General features: G+C 36.2%; 2 protein-coding genes across 2 annotated transcripts; both read left to right on the forward strand.

Annotated features, from left to right (window-relative positions):
* Nucleotides 1-390: 390 nt before the first annotated feature.
* LOC18431950 (uncharacterized) lies at nucleotides 391-2813 on the forward strand. Its single transcript, XM_006842061.4, has one exon. The coding sequence runs from the start codon at nucleotides 864-866 to the stop codon at nucleotides 2436-2438; it is 1575 nt and encodes a 524-aa protein (XP_006842124.1). The 5' UTR covers nucleotides 391-863; the 3' UTR covers nucleotides 2439-2813.
* Nucleotides 2814-8365: 5552 nt separating this feature from the next.
* On the forward strand, nucleotides 8366-20747 carry HMG (high mobility group). The gene is made up of 16 exons (XM_006842060.4): nucleotides 8366-8565; nucleotides 9319-9504; nucleotides 9934-10039; nucleotides 13166-13302; nucleotides 14223-14306; nucleotides 14404-14498; nucleotides 14652-14760; nucleotides 14897-14983; nucleotides 15096-15188; nucleotides 15670-15867; nucleotides 16184-16335; nucleotides 16883-17039; nucleotides 18766-18861; nucleotides 19448-19627; nucleotides 19992-20070; nucleotides 20419-20747. The coding sequence occupies exons 1-16, from the start codon at nucleotides 8512-8514 to the stop codon at nucleotides 20541-20543; spliced, it is 1938 nt and encodes a 645-aa protein (XP_006842123.1). The 5' UTR covers nucleotides 8366-8511; the 3' UTR covers nucleotides 20544-20747.
* The last annotated feature ends 258 nt before the right edge of the window (nucleotides 20748-21005 follow it).

The raw sequence follows: 21005 nt of genomic DNA on the forward strand, positions 1-21005 counted from the left end.
CGAAATAGGGTTTTCCAATATCAAAGGTAAACGGTCTGTTTGTATACAAATTTTTTTTTTTTTTTTTTTAAGAAGATATGAAGTAAAGTTTTATTTATTTATTTATAAGGCCTAGGCTTTTAAACAAACCGCATCCCCAAAAATGGTCTTACTTGATCAAGGTTTGCCTGAGGGAGTAAATAACCATTGGGCCTGAAAAATCATTTGATAACCCAGTGGAAGTTGATCCGAGTCCTTGGCATATTTCCAGTTTTTAGGGTTTGGGGTTTAGGGCACTGGGAGTAAATAAACATTGTGCTCCTGTGGGAGCTGTAAATCATTTGATAATCCAGTGGAAGTTGATCGGAGTCCCTGGCCTTCTTCCAGTTTTTAGGGTTTGGGGTTTAAGTCGGGCCGCGTCTCTTTCTCTCACATCTGAACTCTCTCTCTCGCTTCTTTGAGCTCGGGCACTGGGAAAGGACTGCTCCCTCCTCGAATCCTCTCTCTCTCTGCTAGGGCACAAAAAGGGTCTCTCTCTCTCTCTCTCTCTCTCTCTCTCTCTCTCTCTCTCTCTCTCTCTCTCTCAGTGTTTGCAGTTTCTGAGCTCTAGGGATTCAATTCTGCGCTGTGTTATCAGCTTGGCCTTAGGGTTAAGGCTGGGCCATCCATAAATTCATAGACTTTTTCTTGAACAGGTACCTTCTTCCTCTCTTTTTTTTTTGCCGTTTTTCACTCAAATAATATTTATTTCGCATTTTGAAACCCTAGTTATTGTATGCTATTTTCCCCATCTGAGCTTGCGGAGAAACTAGATTAACAAGGTTCAGCTTGTGAAACCCTATCTGTGCAAGTTATTTTGTTGGTTGATACTTTCTGTAAATTTAATGGGTGAACTTACAAATGGTTCGCGAACTCCATTGCCTACTGGTATCAGTGAAGATAAGGTAGGGAAAGCAGTCGATTCATTGCTAAAATGGGTTAAATCTAAGGCCAAGCACCAAAAAGCTCAATTGCTGGAGCACGATGAGCTAGTTTACCTGGTATTAAACCTAAAAGCTATCCCTGCAAAAGGCAGAGTAAACCCATTCAGGATCCCGATTCCCCACCCTGTGTACAACTTCGATGGTTCCACTGAAATCTGTCTCATTATCGACGATCGTGAACGAGGCTTGGACCCCAAGTTAGCAAAGAAAAAGATCAAAGATGAGAACCTACCCATCTCCAAAATCCTCAGGCTTTCGAAGCTCAAAACAAATTACAAGCCATTTGAGGCCAGGCGCCAGCTTTGTGGATCTTTTGATCTCTTTTTTACGGATAGAAGGGCTCTTCCTGTTTTGCCAAGGCTTTTGGGGAAGGCATTCTTTAAGAAGAAGAAGACCCCCATATCTGTGGATTTGACTCATAAGAATTGGGGTGAACAATTGAAACGTGCTTGTGGGTATGCTTTTCTTTATCTAAGAACTGGAACTTGTAGCATTATAAAAGTGGGGAGAGTTTCTCAGTCTAGAGATGAGATATTAGAAAATATAATGGCTGTTATCAAGGGTTTGAGTCCAGTTATTCCTAATAAATGGAGCAATGTTCGATCTTTGCATCTCAAATCTTTGGAGTCTTTGGCTTTGCCTATTTATCAGGCAATTCCTGAATTGGGTCTCAAAATTGAGAGCTTAAAGAGGTCAGAACCAGAGAAATTGGGTGAAAAGTTGGCAGAGAAAGAGGAAAAGATACAAGAGATTGGCGATGTTTCTGATAAGGAAAAGTTCAAAAGGGGGAGGATTCATGAGGTTCGGTACATGGATCGCAACCTCGACGATATGTATGCTGACTTATCTGACGATGGTGATGATGATGATGGCGATGATAGCCATGTTAATGAGGATGATGGGTTCCTGGATGAAATTGATAATGGTGTTGGTAAAATAGATAAATCAGATAAAAAGAAGAAAAAGAAAGATAATGAGAAAATGGGTGAGAAGAGGAAGAAGGCAAATGAGAAGGTGGAAAAGAAGAGGAAGAATTTGGATGAAGAAAAGGATGCAAAATTGTTACATAGCCTTGACAAGGAGGTGGTTGAAAAAAAGCCGAAGAAATCAACAAATAAGAAGAACTTGGATGAAATTGATAATGGCGTTGGTACAATAGATAAATCAGAAAATAAGAAGAAGAAGAAAGAAGATAATGAGAAAATGGGTGAGAGGAGGAAGAAGGCAAATGAGAAGGTGGACAAGAAGAGGAAGAAGTTGGATGAAGAAAAGGATGTGGAATTACTACCTAACCTTGACAAGGAGGTGAATGAAAAAAAGCTGAAGAAATCAGCGGATAAGAAAAAGGCAAAGAAGAAGGAGAAGTTGGATGAAGACAAGGATGTGGAATTTTTACCTAGCATTGACAAGGAGGTGAATGAAGAAAAGTTGAAGAAATCAGGGAATAAGAAAAAAGCGAAGCACGTGATGCCATAGAAGGATGCGCCTTTGAAACCTAGTTCTAAAAAGGTGGGCCTTGCGAATGAATAAGTTTTTGTTTCTTGTGATGATGAACAGAAACCAAGTAAAACTATGGCCTCAGAGGATAAAAAAGCAAAGAAGAAAAAGCTAGGCACTACCAAGAAGCAAAGGACCCAGTGGTATCATCACCGATTTTGAGCATCTTCCTTTTTTTTTAAGTTGTTTCTTTTTTTGGCTCAGATTTTTTAGGAAAATTTGACTTTTTATGTCATAGCATATCAAAAAAAAAGGAAAAAAAGGGCTGTTTCCATTTTATGGGTTGAATGTTGTGGGTTGAACTTTACCATGCTTTCTGAGTTAAGTACTGAAGAGCCGTTAGTTGAACTGAAATTTTTGGTCCCCTTTGATGGTCTCTCATGGACTGAGGATATAATTGAGTTTGCTTGTGGGTTGGACAGAGGCCTTTTATGCTTCCTTAGTTCCTCGTGGTTTTCTATTGTTGACTTTCTTTTACACAATTTGGATCACACAAATAATTTACAGTCATCCTTTCATTTTAATGGATTTGGGAGTCTTTGTTGGTCTGTGAAATCTGTGGGAGTTCCTTTGGTCTTTTTGCGAAGTTACTTCTCATGTCAGATACATTATAAGTTTAGTTTTGTGAGAGATCTTTCACAATGACTTAGACTTTGATGAGACCCTTATATTTGGGTTCAAATTCATGAATCTAAGGCAGTTGCCTGAGTAGGATTGCTAGTGTGCGTCCGGAGACTTAGTCTACTTAGTTGCAGTGTAGATACTGATTTTCTTAGGATTTTTAATTTAAGGTACATCTGTTGGATATGCTTGTTTTCGATTCTGCAGGCATATCTATTTGGAAAAGTGAGCTTGTGTAATAACTTTTTATCTGCTTGGATATACTTGTTTTGGCAGTTCTATTTGTGAAAGCAAGCTTATGGTAATGAATTCCCTTTGTATGGGGATTGCATAATAGAAATTATAGCAAATGGGCATGTTGGATTATTTTGTATGGGTTTATATTTTAGAAGATTATTTATCTTTATTACGAGGAGGTTACCCTTCTTTTTAGCAATTAGATGTCAAATTGGATGGCTTGAGGTATGTGACAAAGTTTTTTTTAAACTTTTAGTCAGAAAACAATCACCCGATTTGAAACTGATGGCAAAATTGTTTATGATCTTTTTGTGCTAAAAGTAAATAATCTCATTGCATACTTTTCCAATTAAAAATGTGTGCACTCTCTTAATGAAAAATGAGAACTTTATAGTTATGTTTCTCTCTAAAGCTTTAAACCCTTCGTTGATCCAAAATTTTCGGAGCACATTAGTTCACAAAATTTCGACCACGCATTTCTAGGTATATCGTGTAACTTTGCATTGATTCCATGAAGCAAATACTCAAGAGTTCCTTGTATCCAGGTTTGTCGAGACCAAATCAGATTGGCCAGCTGGTTGATTAGACGGCTGATTGGTGGTGCCTTAGCCAATTTAAGTCTAATATAAAAATTGGGTTTGGTTGAAAAATTGTGAAGTTTAATGTTTGATTGATTTTAGTATGTCAGGATGTTTAGTCTTGATCAATTTGATTGGATTTTTGAAAGGGATTGTATACAATGAAACCATTTACCTGTCATACAAGGTAGTAACAATTATTTACAACCATCCGATGTGAAATTTGATATCTTGGATGTGTTTCAAAGTTTTAAAAAATTTGTTTGAAGTTTGAGTTTGGTCAATGAAATAATTTTAGCCACTTAATTTCACATTCAATGGTCAAGATTACTGTAACCACTTTATACCAAAGGTAAATGGTCTTATCGTATATTTTTTTTTGTAAACTCTATTTCATAATTTTGAACCACTTTTTTTAAAAAAAAAATTACAATTCAACTGGTATGAGATGATCGGTCGTTCTAGTTTTGACATCCATACCTCTCCCCGATTCATTGGCCAATCCAATATGGATAACCTACTTCGCCTCGAATTCCGTTTTGACATCCAGACCACTCCCCGATTCATTGGCCAATCCAATATTGATAACCTACTTTGCCTTGAAATCCTTTTCATTGCATTATTAGAAAATTACTGTCGGGTTCGCATCAATTTCGACAAATTAAGGTAGGGGCAATTTGTAAAACTTTTTAGATGAATAAAACCCTGAGAATTTTCCTTGTCCACTCATTTGAGAGATAAAAGTCTCAACTTGGTGTTTTTTTGTAATTGTGTTTATATGGGAAGCCAAAATACTTATAAAACTACAAAAGGATTACCTATGTGCCCAGTTTAGCTCCGCTCCTGACTACATGAGATGATTTTATCATGTTGAACTCGACCATGATTCAATGAGATTCTGGGCTCGGTTGTAATGAGGATTCGATTCTTCTAGGGGTGGCACCAGGTCGGGCTGGACCTGGACCCAAAAATGTGAGTTGGGACCTGAATCTGGACCCAAACCCGACACAAAGATTAAAATATATATGTATTTAAATATATTTTATATGTTTTCATGAATTGAGAAATACGGGACCCAAATACAAATAATGTTCGGGTCTCTAAATCTTGGAGCCGGATCCAATTTTTGGACGGATAACTGGATCCAGGTCAGGTCTACCCCCTAAATTGTGCTTCTTACTAACCATGAACTTCCATGGACAGTGAGGTCCTCAATGGTTATGTCAAGATCCATTTGCAGTCCCTATATTAAGGGCTGCACATTCATAAATATTCGAACATGAAGGATACCGTTTTCATAAGTTACAAAGAGCATACCAGCCTCGGAGCCTCGCTTTTGGGATGCATTGCAAAAATGCATGGCCCATTCAAGCCGCAACTGCATCATCATCGCATCTTCTTCCAAGAAGTCTTGATTAATGGTTTGATGAGCAGGGTTTGGTACATATGTGATGTCAAACTTCATAAAGGGTTTCTATCATTTTATTAGTAGTCGTCGAGAAAGGATTGGTTGGGTGATTAAGTATCTTATAAAGTTTACCCATAGGAGTTAGACATAGTGAGTCAGAAGTAGCATTTGATTACTTCGTCCGAGTCCCGAGTACTCAAGCTTGCCACCTTGGCGGGTCCTAAGTGCTCGGGCTCACCACCTTGGCGAGTCAGAGTTTTCACGACTTGGGTGTCTCACTCGAGAATATTAAAAATAAAAGATAAAAATAAAAATGCCAAAAATATGAAATTTACTTGTGATACGTTTTTTTACATTTTTTTATCATTTTGGCAAAAGATTGGAAAGTATTTTGGCCATAAAATACTTATTTTTACATTTTTTCCATCTTTTTGGATTATTTCAAATATACCCCCAATCACAAGTTGAATTTTTAAAATCTGTCTTTACTACTTTTTTATTCTCATTTTGATGTGATTTGTTTAATCTTATTTTATTTAAACATACATTTCCTTTTTTATATATTTTTTACAGTACTCAACACTACTCGAGCTGAGTAGTTAGATAAAACATGGCCGACTACTCACCCCGAGTGGTGCTCTCGAAAACTGGGCAGGAAGCGGTGTGGTTTTGAGTTCTACACTGCAAATCCAAAACAAATTTTCACGAAAGTGTGGTTATGCAAATACCGAGCATCGATTATAAAACTACCTCTTTCCCTTCATTATTATGTTAATTAGCAAGACTCCCTAAAGGAGGGGTTTTTTTTTCAGGGAAAATTTTACTAAAACAACCTAAAATGTGAATTATTTATTTAACAATTTATGCCTTTTTTACTTTCAAAGTCGTGAAAGCATGTGCTTTGATTGGATTTTTGAAATTAAATAAAAAATAATTAAAATGTTAAATAGATTATCTCCCATATGTATTTTGATAAAGGTTGTGGTTTCTAAACAATCCAATTAAGGCGCACCTCCAAATTTTATCATAACATATAATTTTGGTGTATATTTTTTTTTAGGATTACCTAAAAATCTATTTTCATATCTAATTATAACATTTTAAACTCCAAAAATGGTTAAAATCAAGTAGATATGTAAACATATAAATATCATGAAAATAGACGGTCTGGATAATGTATTGCAAGTGCACTATTTATGAGACTCAAAATCTTTTTATTTTATTTTAATATTCATACATCTTAATGTCGAGATGATCAATTAGAGCGTCATTCAACATTAAAACAACTTTTTTCGATGGATTTTTTTAGGTGCATATGTAATTCTACATTTTATTTTATGGTTGCAACTTTATATAAACTTTTTCTTTTGATAAATTGCCATTATTTTTATGACTATTGCTGCATTCAAACATGGATTCAAGAGGTATACCAAACTGAACAAGAATGGTATGGATCTTGGCCCAGTTTCCCCCTAAAAGTACGCCTTTTATATATTTTTCTATTTTTTAGTTTTATCTAATGTTCTGTTTAAGTCCCCATTAAATCTCCACTGCATTTTATTGTTATTTTTATTTATTTATTTTCAATCTATTTTTGAAAATGCCGAAGCAACAACTTGACACATAATGCCGATTTAGCGATATGACACAAATTTGAAATGCCTATCCAACAATATAATGTGGATATGTGGGATGAGTGATCCACCCCACCGATTTGAGTTTCGAGACACTGGTATGAAAAAACACTGAGCTAGATTGGAAACAACCAATCTGGATTGGGAATCGTTCAAAACTGGCTTGGTTCCCACATAGCCGCTGGATCTAGTATGATTCTTACATTTTTTTCATTTTCTTCGCATGGTTGTTTTTGTTTTCAATAATTTTTTATTGGCCAAATCTCTCGGCCGGATCACCAATATGTTCCTATATGGCCGGTTCATCTATCAACCTGAGTTTTTAAACATGGGTTGAGAGATTGAACAAAACCACCTCTTTTTTTCTTTTTTACTTTATTTTATTATATATATATATATATATATATATATATATATATATAAAACAAGAGGGAACAAATTTACCGCTTTCTCATCATCATTATATCAGGCTAGTATAAGGCTCCCCATGATTTCTCAATAGTAATATACAAAATAAATAGCTTGTTCTTAACCGGGGCTGTATTTAAGGGTTCTAAGTATGTTTTTTTTGGAGGAAATTTGTTAAAATAACCTAAAAATTTAATTATTTAACCTTTGATGCATTTTCACTATTCAGACTCATGAATGTGCGTGGTTTTGATGGGATTTTAAAAAAATAGTTAAAATTATATAGTTCATCTAATAGTATATTTTGAAAAATGTATGGTTTGCATAAGATTACAATCTTGAAAATAATCCAAGTAAGGTGTATCACCAAATTTTATTATTAGATGTAATTTTGTTGTAAAATTTGTTTAGGATGGCTTAAAAATCCATTTTTATCTTTAATTATAAACTTTTAGACTTTAAAAATAGGTCAAAACAAGTAGATCTACAAACACATGAAATTCTTGAAAATAAACCGTCCATCATGAAAATAAACAGTTATAATAATGTGTTACAAGATGCATTAATTTTAAAACTTTAAATTCTTCAAATTTATGACCATTTTGCCACGTCTAGGCGTTGATTCAAGAGGTATGTTGTGATGCAGCAATTAAAGTCATCACCGTCCAATCAATTAACAGGCAATAATGGAGAGCATAATAGACACATGATCAAGAAGCGTGTCTGCTCTTTTCCCATCCATCACCTTCCATCTATGAATAGACAGTGATCCAGTTACTTGTGACCATAAACTCCCTTGCTCATGTGGATCATTCCGCACTCATGAATATAACACGATGGATATGACCAAGAAAAGTATATGGTAATGAGTATCTACCCCGTTCAATTGAAAAAAGGACGGTGATGGAGAAAATGAAGCCTGGTTTCGTCATTACACGTATAGTTCTGGTTATCAAAAAAGACTTTTTGGCGGCAACTCGATGAGTATAAAAGGTGATCGCTGTTCCCATTTGTGAAATCGAGCACTCATTTGCTCGTCTCCTTTCTCTCTCTAAATTTCTCTTTCTCTCTCTAAATTTTTCTCTCTGTCTTGCCGAGCTTCTCTTCCTCTCCATTGTGACGACTCCTCTCTCTCGACTTATATCTGTCTCTGCAAGTTCTCAGCCATGGCGGATGGTCACCTCTTCAACAATATCCTTCTTGGGGGCCGTGGTGGAACTGTAGGCTCTTTCTCTCTCTAGAATGCTTGCTGTATATCCTTCAATGGTTGCGAATTTTTCTAGGGTTATGAATTCAATGGCCCTGAACCTTTGGATTTTTAGGTTTTAATGTTGGGGTTTTTCATTTACAATGCACATGCCTTGATTTTTCACAAGTTGTAATCGTGTTCATTCTCTTTGTGTTTTTCCTTAACCTAGGGTTCTAGGGTTAGAAACTGTTCTGGTTTCCAATTGCATTATGAAGTATTTGGGGCTTTTTAAGGTTTTGGAGTTTCCTGGCTTTTGTGGTGCTCTCACAAAAATTGGGGTTTTAGATTTCTAGGGTTATTCTTTTTGTGTACGATTGTTTTTTAGGTTGCAGGTGGGCATATGGCTTATGAGCTGTGGTTCCCCTTTAAATTGGGTACTGGGATTTATCATGTTGGCGGATTTGGTATACGAGTTAGTCGGATGAAACCTGTAGGGTAGTCATTTGTGTGCATTCACCTCTAGGATATTGCCATCGTCTCAGTTTTTTATGCTATTATCTTTTGTAATTTATCTTTTTTTGGCCTCTAGAGTTTACTCGTGTTTGTATATCCCCATTATATATCTATTGGACTTTAATCTGTGTTAGAAGCTGTTTTATTTCATTCACCTTTAGGATTTGCTGTTTCTCAGTGTTTTGTGCTAGTGTGTTCACAATTTCTGAGCTCTGGGGTTTCAAAATTTGGTATTTATTTTAGGGCCTGATGAATTTTTATTGCATTTCAGAATCCAGGGCAACTCAGAATTCACTCTGGTGGTATTGTTTGGCGAAAGCAAGGCGGTGGAAAGGTTGTTGAAGTCGGAAAATCAGATTTAGTGGGTGTAAGCTGGATGAAGGTTCCCAAGAGTTATCAGCTTGGTGTTAGGATTAAGGCTGGGCTAGTCTATAAATTTATTGGCTTTCGTGAACAGGTATTCTTTTTCTTCTCAGATATTCATTTTCGTTGTCATCATCTTCTTCCTTTCTTGTTCTCTGACGCTTTTCTACTTCCAACCACTTAAGAGTCATCATCATCTCCTTCCCGTTCCCCCCATCTCTCTCTCTCTCTCTCTCTCTCTCTCTCTCTCTCTCTCTCTCTCTCTCTTTCTCTCTCTCTCTTCTACAATTCTGTCCTTTACATCATTTTTTTTTTCTTGTGTCTCTGCCCCCCCCCCCCCCTCTTCTCTCTATCTTCTACAATTCTGTCCTTTTCATCCTTTTTTTTTCTTGTCTCTGGTTTATTGAGTGGTTGGATGCTGGTGGTGCTTGGAAACATACTGACTTGCTGAGGATTCATGGTCTAAAGTTTTTTCTCTGTTTTTTCACTTTCATGTTCTTATCATAGTTGCATTGGATTGTAGGATGTCAATAACTTGAATAGTTTTATTTCAAACACTCTTGGGATAACGCCCCAGGAGAAACAGCTGTCTGTCAGTGGTCGCAACTTTGGAGAGATTGAGTTAAATGGTCAGTATGATTGTTCTTTTGCTCGTGTATTCTGTTGAATCTTTGTGCAGTATAGTGGTTTTGGCTATTCATTTGTTTTTGATAAATTTCTTGCTATTCATTTTCCTCTCAATATCTTATGATAGTACATGATATTCTTATCAAAGAATTCCTTTTTGGTATTTGTTAATCGCAGTCATGTTTACTTCAACTTTGATTTTGGATATCCTATTCATGGGTTTACTAGGCTATGCTAATCCCTTTCATTTTATAAACTTATGATTGGTCGCGATTCTTTATGACAACCCCTTCTTCTTCATCATGCTTGCATTTTATTCACAAGTAAAAAAGGAAAAAAAACTGTTCCATCCTCTTCAATGAATGTATCAACCACAAAAGAGGAAAAAAAACAAATGCATGGTCTTCTTTCTATATTCAACAGAGGTCTTTTGTGCTATATGCAGAACCTCAATTGACCTGGTTGCCAATTGCAAGAGAAGTTATGCATGGGGAAATAAAGCTATACTTAAACCTCATACAATTTGTGGGGCCGGTCTGCTTAGCGTAGGTCCCAGTTCTTATTGGGCACTTCACCAAGCAAATATTTAAACCTAGCTTTTTTTTTTGTTCCAGTAGATCCATTCCCTGGATTGTTAGTTGTTTTTAAGCATTTTTTTTGTTGTTAATCGAAATATATTATTTTCTGTTTGTTCCTTAGCTGCATCTTTCATTTCACTTTCACCAACTAGAACTTCAGCCTCCTCTAAGGACTAAGGATCCTTGAGTCGTGTTTGTCAATTAACAACTGCCATCCTGATTGACTTATCATGGTTTGATATGTCTTGATTGTGGAGAGACTTGTTGCATTTGAGGGTTAAATCAAGGTCTAATTTTTTTGATGTAACCTGATTTTCTGGGAGAGTTGAATCCAAATACTAAACTGGTGATCTGTGCTACATGATGAAAATTATTGATATTATGTAGTTTGTTATATGTTTTATACTGTATGCTTTGTTAGAATAATTGAAATTTAGACTAGACTAGACCAGCTGGTTCGATCTGTCAGACCAGGAACTGGTGCCTGCACTGGTCAGGCTGGGGTATACATTTTGATGCTTGCACCAGCTGGTTTGATTGGTCCAGAGTCCAGACCAAATTTGCAGGTGCTAATCCTGCGATAGGAAAACAGATGGTGCCCTTCTCGATTGAGTTTAACCAATTTGGGTTTGGTTTTGGTTTTTTTCTGTCTCACGCCAATATACTTAGGGGTGTTTTGTTACTATGTTACATTTATGTGGGATTTGGGGTTCAAAAAGTAGGCTTTTAGAGGACACGATTCTCTCTCTCTCTCTCTCTCTCTCTCTCTCTCTCTCTCTCTCTCTCTCTCCCCCCACACACACACACACACACACACACATCCCCAAGAACCATGGCCTGAGTCCTATTGTTTTTAAGATTTTAGATAATTTAGATAACAATTTTGGTTTTTTGGGGTGTTGCAATTAATGGAGGCATGTTTTTATCATTGTAATGAATTTAACTATGGATGTGTTGTGGGTTTCTTGCATTCAAGACATGGTTTTTTGGCTTTAATGTAGTAGGTATTTGCATATTTGGTGATTTTCATATTCGGTGGATTTTTTTTTGCATTTTATAGCTTTTTTTTTTTTTTTTGCGTTTTTATTTTAATATAGTTTTTGGTCATGTAATACTTCAATAAAATTATGGAAAATGTTGAAATATGGACATTCATCCATAGTTAGCATTTTATTAATTTTTATTATTTTGGTTGTTTGATATTTAAACGGAACTACAGAAATGTTTAAAAATGGATATTATTCCATTGTAAGTGTCTTGTGTGTTTTTTTTTTTTTTTTTTTTTTTTCAGTTTTTCTTTAAATTTATATGACATCGTTGAAATTTTTTTGTGTGTATACGAGTTTATCATTTTCTCTTTGCATAATAATTTTCTGATTTGTTAGTTTTTTTTTTCTAATATTTTTATTTTTCCCTTTTTAAATTTTTGAAATTTTGTAATTTTTTCCTGAACTATTTATTTTTAAAATTTGACTGGTCTGACCGAACAGTGTGTCCACCAGTTCGATGTTCCATCTAGTCCTGATTACATTGGTTAAAATGTAAATCTATCATTTATATTGATATGGATCATTAATTCTTTTGGTGTGTTTGTGAGGTCATAATTTTCTTTTTTCATAATAATTTTCTGCTTTTTTCAAAATATTCAAAATTTTTATTTTCTCTATTTTTATTTTCAAAATTTTGTTTTTTTTTCTTCTGAATTTTAGTTTTTAGGTCTTATTTGACCCGGTCCAACAGAACCAGTGTCTCCACCAGTTTGATGTCCCATAGAGTCTTGATTACATTGGTTAGAATAGTACCCTTCTATGATATTCTGTGATTCTTTTATGATAAATGGTATCCTTTTATGATATTCTTTGAATATATGTGATACTGCGGTTCATCTGATGAATAATCTGCAATTCTGTACAGTAATTATTCTGTGTACTTAATACACTATACATACTTTTTCTTGTTGTTTATTATTTTCAGGATATTTCTTTTTTCCCCTCCCATTTATGCAAGGATTTGCACTTCTAATCGTAAAAAGTACGAATTATACCTTTCCTTAGGTTGAATCTTTTCTGTCTCCCATTGCCTGCCTTCTAATGACTTGTTGAGCTGTTCATGGTGGTGGAGCTGGCTAACATGAGTTCAGTTGGGCAGTCCTGCTAGGAATCTGATTTATGGTGGGCCAGAACCTGCTATTTTTAGTTATGTCCCTTGGTTTCCTCTTTCAATAAACTAAGATGGGCTTTATGATCTCTTACCAAAAGCATCTTCTTGTTGTATTTAGGATTTCCAGTCTTGATTTTCCCTTGTTTTCTTTTTTGTTAGATGAGTCTAATATTGAGAGGTATTTTTTATTAGTCTTTTCTATTTGTTAGATAATTCTTATTGGTTTCCAACTTAATATCATGTTCTATTTGACCTGCATTTATATTATTGTCTGCAATTGTTTTTGATTGTGGAACATACGTTCTCTTGCCGGCTATTGATGAAATTTTACTTTTCTTTTTTTAAGAGAATGTGATGACTTTTCTGGTGGATTTGCTTTGAATGGTGCAGGGAATATGCTAACATTTCTGGTGGGTTCAAAGCAAGCATTTGAAGTGTCTTTAGCAGATGTGTCGCAAACGCAACTACAGGGAAAAAATGATGTCTCCCTTGAGTTTCATGTAGATGATACGACTGGAGCAAATGAGGTTTTCACCATTTTCCTGATTTTTGTTTTCATCATTTTAAGTGCTGCTATTGCACTATATACTTATTGCTTCTTATTTAGGGCATTAACTAGATAGACAAGAAGCATTTGTTGATCTTTTGTTGTAATAAATAGGATTTTTTGGCTTATTTACTTGTAACTAAAGCTTTAGTATTTAAAAAATAAATAAATATTTTTTCTCTCTATCTTCCTGGAATGATGTTGGAGTGGACAGGAGCTGTTACGAGACCAATTTTTATAATGTAAGTAGGCTTTAAGAGCCTATAAAACTTATCCATGACAATGGCTCTCCATCGATCCCTTGAGAGAGGCTTCTGTTATTACCTGCCTACCTTATGCTTCCGTCATGGTCTTTGCATGCGGGCAGTTAGTATCTGATAACTAAGAAGCAGAAATGTTTGTGTGTGTGTGCTGTGTGCTGTGTGAGTGTTTTTTTTTTTGGGGGAAGGGGGGGGGGGGGGGTTGGAAGAATAAAACATACATATGAATGTAGATGACTCTGATGATACGTTGTGACTGGAATACTTCATCAGTTTGTAATGTTTCAAGAAGTGATGAAATCGCTAGCTTTGTATTTTGAGAGTTTGGCGGATGAATTTCTGGTCATAATGACACCCTTCTGTTCCTTTTTGTAATTATTTGCTGTCATGTGATTTCAACTTTAAGTGGCTGCTTTGTAATTTGTTTGAAGCGAATTTTAATTGCAAAATTGAAGTATTCTCTCACATAGTATGAGTAACTCATGTGGAATGTGATGGATTCGCGTGTTACAGTTTAGAGCTGTGCATTGTAGTTGTGGTGCTTGTGGATATCATAATTGGGAATGCACTGTCGTTGTGCTTTTCTATTTGGAATGTTTATCTTCTGATTCTCCATTTTGGCTTTGGTTTGGTTCTGCAGAAGGATTCTTTGGTGGAGTTGGCCTTTCATATACCTAACAGCAATACGACTTTTGTTGGGGATGAAACTCGCCCTCCTGCACAGGTGGGCTTCTTTTGCTGGTTTTTAGGCATCTTAAGGTGTGTTTTGGTGGTGATGTCCCCAGTGTCTCATACAATGGTATTCTATGGTCATTGGTCAGGTCTTCCGCGATAAAATTATGTCCATGGCAGATGTTGGTCCATCTGGTGAAGAAGCTGTTGTGACCTTTGATGGGATCGCTGTACTTACACCAAGGTTAATTAGTGAAAAGATATACTATCTCATGGAATTTGCACTACTATTCTTTATACAAATTTTGCTTGTTTGGGGCTGCTGAAAGCTGCATATGTATCTTATGATAATCTGTCACTTACTTTTCTTGAAAAGCTAACTGGTTGGTGCATGCAGAGGGCGCTACACTGTTGAGCTTCATATTTCATTCTTCCGCCTCCTTGGGCAAGCCAATGATTTCAAGATTCAGTATAGCAGTGTTGTTCGTCTTTTTGTGCTGCCAAAGGTTATTTGATTTACTTCTTCATTTTATTCTTTGTAGTTTTCATTGATTAAATCATACAAAACATGAAACAATTTTCTTCTCTTGGGTGTTAAGTTTCTGAGTTCCTATATTTAACCTTTGTCTTTTCACTTTGCAGTTCAATCAACCTCATACTTTCGTCATCATTACTCTTGACCCACCTATTAGAAAAGGACAAACATTATACCCACATATTGTTTTACAGGTAAATTTTATAGTGGCTTGAGAGTATGTTTCATTTTGTACTGGTTTGTTTGGGCATTCTATGTATTTAAAGTCAACGTGTTTAAAATGGTCATTTGGTTTTTTTTGTGAAGTTTGAAACAGAATATGTGGTTGAAAGCACGCTGTCTATTTCTGAAGATCTCTTGAGCACAAAGTACAAGGACCGACTGGAAGCATCATATAAGGTAATCAGATTGTTTGTGTTTTTCCAAGTTCTGTTCCTCTGTAAAGTTGTTCTCCTTTGTATTACAGTGAGATTGTTATGAACTCAGGGTTGCATCTGTGGATGTTTCTCTATGTTTGGCTCCTCATTTGGAAATTTAGCACTTCTGTATGCACAAAATTATGACTCTTTAGGATTATTGCTGAAAGGTCGTTGATGCTTAACTTTAGTTGCTCCAAAGGTCTTTGAGGCCGGAAAAAGAATTTGGTAGAGATATATGTACCGATTAAGAAGAAAGTATGTTAGGTGCATGTTAGGATGTTTCGATGGTGTTTCTTCTACTTCCTGTAAATACACCTTTTATGTTTGCTGCCTATATTGAGCTGTCAATTGCTTCAGGAAAATCTGACATGGTATCAATGATTTGTTGCAGGCACATGCGTTATTTTTCTTGCTAGTTGCTATTTCTTTTCTGGCTCAGTGGTTTTCTTTCTCTTTTATAGGGATTATTGTATGACGTCTTCACGGCTATTTTGCGTGGCTTATCCGGTGCAAAATTAACACGACCGGGGAAATTCCGTAGCTGTCAAGATGGATATGCAGTGAAATCATCATTGAAAGCTGAAGACGGTATCTTATATCCTCTTGAAAAGAGCTTTTTCTTCCTGCCTAAGCCTCCAACTCTCATACTACATGATGAGGTAGATCATCAGATTTCCTGCTTACGGTATCATGTACTCTTAAGGGGTTTTGTTATATGGTTTACCAAAGGGACATCCACCTGCTCTTGATGACCGTAAGTTGGAGTTCACTTATCCAGATGTAGGCCATGGTGGCTCCTCTATGCTTACTCTCTACCCTCCAATGTATCAGGAACCAACAGTGGCTTCCCCATTTGCTATACCATATACAACACCATTTGCATCAGTTATACTCCATCTTCAATGTGTTAGTTCTTATTTTACATCAGGAGTCTTTCTGTTAAAATGTGACCAAACTTTAATATGAGTTGTTCAGATTGAATGCCTTGAGTTTGAGAGGCATGGTGCTGGTGGGTCAAGTATCTCGTCCCATTATTTTGATCTTCTCGTGAGGCTTAAAAACGAGCAAGAACATCTGTTTCGGAATATTCAGAGAAACGAGTATCACAACCTCTTCGAATTCATCAAGTAAGATTCTTTGTTCATTTGTTTATATGGGTATCCTGTGCTTGCCTGTGTAAGAGTTGGGCCACAATTTCCCTGTGTTAACTGGTATTTATGCATTATTTGGAAGCCAAATACTGTTGGATTTTTACCGGAATGGCATTTGGAAAAATCTTTGCTGTCTAGAAAGTAAATAACACTGGGTGGTTATTTTTTTCTCAACATTTGTTAACATTGGACTTGTATCAATTAATATATATATTGAATCCTAATAGACATTTTCCTTGCTCTCTCTCTCTCTCTCTCTCTCTCTCTCTCTCTCACTCACTTGAGTGAGTATCTGTTTCCTGGCCTATACGTACAAAGTTCTTACTGATGTAGGCCAAAGTTTATAAAAAAAATCATCTGTTTTCTTCATTTTCCCAAGAGTTGCTCTTTGGGAAAGAGCTACCCTTTCTAACTCTTTCCAAAGAGAAGCTCCTGGAAAGAACTGCTGCATATTAGTTCATTAAACCATTTTTTAGCTCTCTTTGATGCATTCAAAGAGTGATTGTAGTTGCTTTCTATGTAGCTCAAAGGGATTGAAGATCACAAACCTTGGAGAAACACAAGCTACTGGGGGTGTCGCTGCTGTTCTTCAAAACTCTGATGATGATGCTGTTGATCCACACCTTGAGCGTATTAAAAATTCACGAGATGGAGGTGGTGATGAAGAAAGCGATGAAGAGGTAACTGATGAAATAGTAATGAAATTATGAAATTATGGCTATATATATAGAGCAATGACACTATGAGACCCTCCTACACCCATGTGAGTAGGACCCCAAAGGATCACCATTAAATTTGGATACAGATCTCTAGAAAAGTCATGACATGTGTGTGGGACTTGGGTGAATGGGTTTTCTAGATATCTGTGTCAAAATTTAATGGTGATCCTTTGGGGTCCTACTCACATGGGTGTGGGAGGGTCTCACTATGAGACCCTCCCAGACCCATGTGAGTAGGACCCCAAAGGATCACCATTAAATTTGGCACAGATCTCTAGAAAAGTCAAGTCTCACACCCATGTGATAACTTTTCTAGAGATCTGTGCTAAATTTAATGGTGATCCTTTGGGGTCCTACACATGGGTGTGGGAAGGGCTCATAGGATCATTCCTCATATATATATATATATATATATATATATATATATATATATATATATATATGTGGGCATTGATCTAATGCAACGATTGTATTATAGTATAATGCAACCACATTTCTAGAAAACCATATTTGTAGTATTTGTATGACCCAAAATGTTGCACACACTATCTTCATTTCAATAATCAATTAAAAAAAAAAAAGTTCAGTTTGAACCCTAGATATGGTCAAAATGAGTCCCCTCCAACAAAGAATCTTGACCATTCATTTGGTGAATTTCAAGATCTTAGCCTTTACAAACTCAAAATTATTGTTTCTTTTTTTAACATTGTTCATCTAATGATAATAAAGCCTTCTAAAAAATGGGAAAAGAAAAAACCTTCTAAGGCCTAGATCTAAGCATCTTATCAAAATGGATGGCCTATATTAATTGGGCTAAAAAAATACTTTCTAAGTTGTGTTTTTAACATTTTCCTTTTTTTGAGAGTTCATTAGAATAAATAGAGTGTATATTTTAAATTTTGGATTAAACAAATGGCCCTAACATGGTTTTTGAAGGTTGTTGCATCATATTACTATACAACCGTTGCATGAAGTCCGTCCGTCTCCTATGCCTTGATCTCACATTTGACTTTTCAATAATTGTAGAACTAGCTCCTTGTTTTCTTGATCTACGGCTCCCTCACATTTGTCTTTTCAATGACTGTAGAACTAGCTCCTTGTTTTCTTGATCTACGGCTCCCTTTGTTATCTTCCCATGAGAAAAATGCAAAATGGAGTGACCTAAGGTGTTCTCTCTCCTCTCTGTGTCCCCTCATTCTCTCTCCTCCCACTAGCCTCCTTATCCCATCCACCCACATTCTCGCTTTCGTATGAAAAATATCCAAAAAGTTTCTCTCATTCTGTTCTCTCTCTCTCTCTCTCTCTCTCTCTCTCTCTCCTATCACTAGGCTCCCCATCCATAGCCAACATATTACTGCATATAATCAATAAGAGGCTCCTGTTAATGTGGAAATTCATTACCCCCGATCTCATGACCTTGCTTTGAGCAAGGTTCTTCAGGCCAGCCTCTCGAGCTAAATTTGGAGGTGTTTGGTGGCAATTTCATGTGCAGTGTTTGTGTGTGTGTGTGTGTGTGAGAGAGAGAGAGAGAGAGAGAGAGAGAGCTTAATACATTTGACTTGCAAACAAGAGGAACTTACATGAGTGCATTGAGGTAGTAACGAAATAAAGAAGGTGCCTTGCAGTTCCATTTGTTGCCTTCAATGAGGTATGCAACTTGGGTTTCTCTTGATTGATTTAATTGCAGGATGAGGACTTTGTTGCAGACAAGGATGATGGGGGTTCTCCCACTGATGACTCCGGTGAAGAGGGATCAGATGCCAGTGTGAGTGGAGATGAAGAGGTATGTGTTATTTGAATATGAAGTTTGTCTCATAATTGGAACTAATGTTTTCTTTCATGTGCTTCTCAAGGTACAAATACAGTGGATTTTGGATACTGAAAAATATAGTGAAAAATTAACTGTATCTGTTAAAAACAAAAATGGAAAAAGGTAATTGCAAGATAAGCAATATTTCCATTTTCTTAAACTATGGTCAATATATCGAGGGATGTGAAACATATTGCAAATTACTATATTGCTTGTTGCTTGATATTTCTCTCTTGAAAAAGTTACTTATACGCTCGTATGTGGATACACATGTACAAGAAACATAAGAACTGCCCAACACATACAAAAAAGCATAGCTTCTAAAAATGCAAGAAAGAAATGTGTGGTTTCTAAAAAATTTAATTGAGGTAAATATATATTTCTTTTACATATCTCAACAAAATTTTCTGATTATTTTATAATTGTTTTCTTTTCGGGATATTTTGTCAAGATGTTTTAATGAAAATTCAAAATTTAAATTCTCTCAAGAAATTAACCTGCTTAGAGATTCTCAAGAATTGAGGATTCTCATTACTCACTGTGATTGTCTGTAATATAGAAGCCCAAAAAGGAACTGAAGAAGGATGCCGTTCCTAAAGCTGCTAGTGTTAAGAGGAAACAAAAGGATGGCGACGAAGATGGTTCAAAGAAGAGAAAGCAGCCAAAGAAGAAAAAGGACCCTAATGCGCCTAAGAGAGCTATGTCTGGCTTTATGTTCTTCTCTCAAAGTGAAAGAGAAGTAAGTCCTTTTGTTTCTTATCATTTTCTCTTTTCTCCATGTCGGCATGTGTTTTTCTTTTACTTTTTTCTTTTTATTTTTTTTGGGGGGTGGTGGGGGCGGGGTGAGAGAGAGGGAGAGGGAGAGAGTTTTTGAACATGAGAGAGGTCATTCGCATTCAAAAAAAGAGAAGAAGAGAGATGTCATTGGTTGGCATATATTCATTCATATGACTTCCATGTCTTGTTATCTTTGTTTGCTTAATGCATTGGTTATTGTACATTTGGGACCAATTACCACAGATCCATAAAAGAGATAATTGATGCTATTTACTCATGAAGGTATTGGTGCTTCTGATTCATTAATGGGTGATTTGTTGTTGCAGAATTTGAAAAAGAACAACCCAGGCATGTCTTTCACAGATGTTGGGAGGGCACTTGGGGATAAGTGGAAAAAGATGACCAGTATGTGTCTGTTTCTTTAACTAGCGTTTGATTAACCCTCATCCATATGCAGGATTTGTGTGTGCATGCGCATGTGTGTGTGCACGTGCGCATGCGTGCATGAGAGAGAGAGAGAGAGAGTTTCCGATAATCTCTCTATTTAATGCAAGTGATCTCGAATAGGTGGTTGCACTTTTGTGTATGAGAGAGAGAGAGAAGAGTCATAGAGGAGAGACTCATCTGGTTTGCTTTGTGAGTTATTTTAAACAGGCTGAGAGAGAGAGGGAGGGAGTGGGATTTTGATTGTGTAGTAGGTTGGAGAGAGTATTCTCAATTTGGATCGTGTGGGTTACTTTTGAATTTGAACAGGTGAAGAGAAAGAGCCGTTTGAGGCCATGGCCCGAGCTGATTCGAAACGATACAAGGAAGCAATGGCTGGTTACAAGAGTGCTCCAACAAACATCGATTCTGGGAATGAATCTGACAGCGAGTAGACCGACTAAATTTTCTATCTCTACTTCGTTTGCTTTTATTTTTTTCCCCTGGTTTTCTCGATCTCCTGAAGTTCGTTGTTCTCTTTCTTAAATTAATGAAATGGTGCATGTCTTTTTTGATCCAGTGATGCTTGGCATGCATTGTGAAATGTACCTTAGCCAGACAAATGTAGGTTGCTCAATCGAATCTATTGTTTTTTTGAAGAGGTGCTTTATCTTGTCTTTAGCATCTCTCATTTTATTTATTTCTTTTTATATTTCTTGTTTTTAATTCTGAGATTGTTTTTTTTTGAGGTTATGTGGATTTAGTTAGTAGAGGCTATATGGGGCTTTTCGTTTAGAAAAATGTTTGGATAGGCTGCTGCCCTATCAGAAATAAGTAAAGGCACCTCAAAACTCATGTAAAATTGCAGTTCTGGCGTTGGAAAGCAATCAAATTAATCATTTGGACCTTTTGTAAAA

The sequence above is a fragment of the Amborella trichopoda genome, chromosome 5 (assembly GCF_054954075.1).
Source record: "Amborella trichopoda isolate Santa Cruz 75 chromosome 5, AtrichopodaSantaCruz75HAP2 v2.0, whole genome shotgun sequence".
NCBI lineage: Eukaryota > Viridiplantae > Streptophyta > Magnoliopsida > Amborellales > Amborellaceae > Amborella > Amborella trichopoda.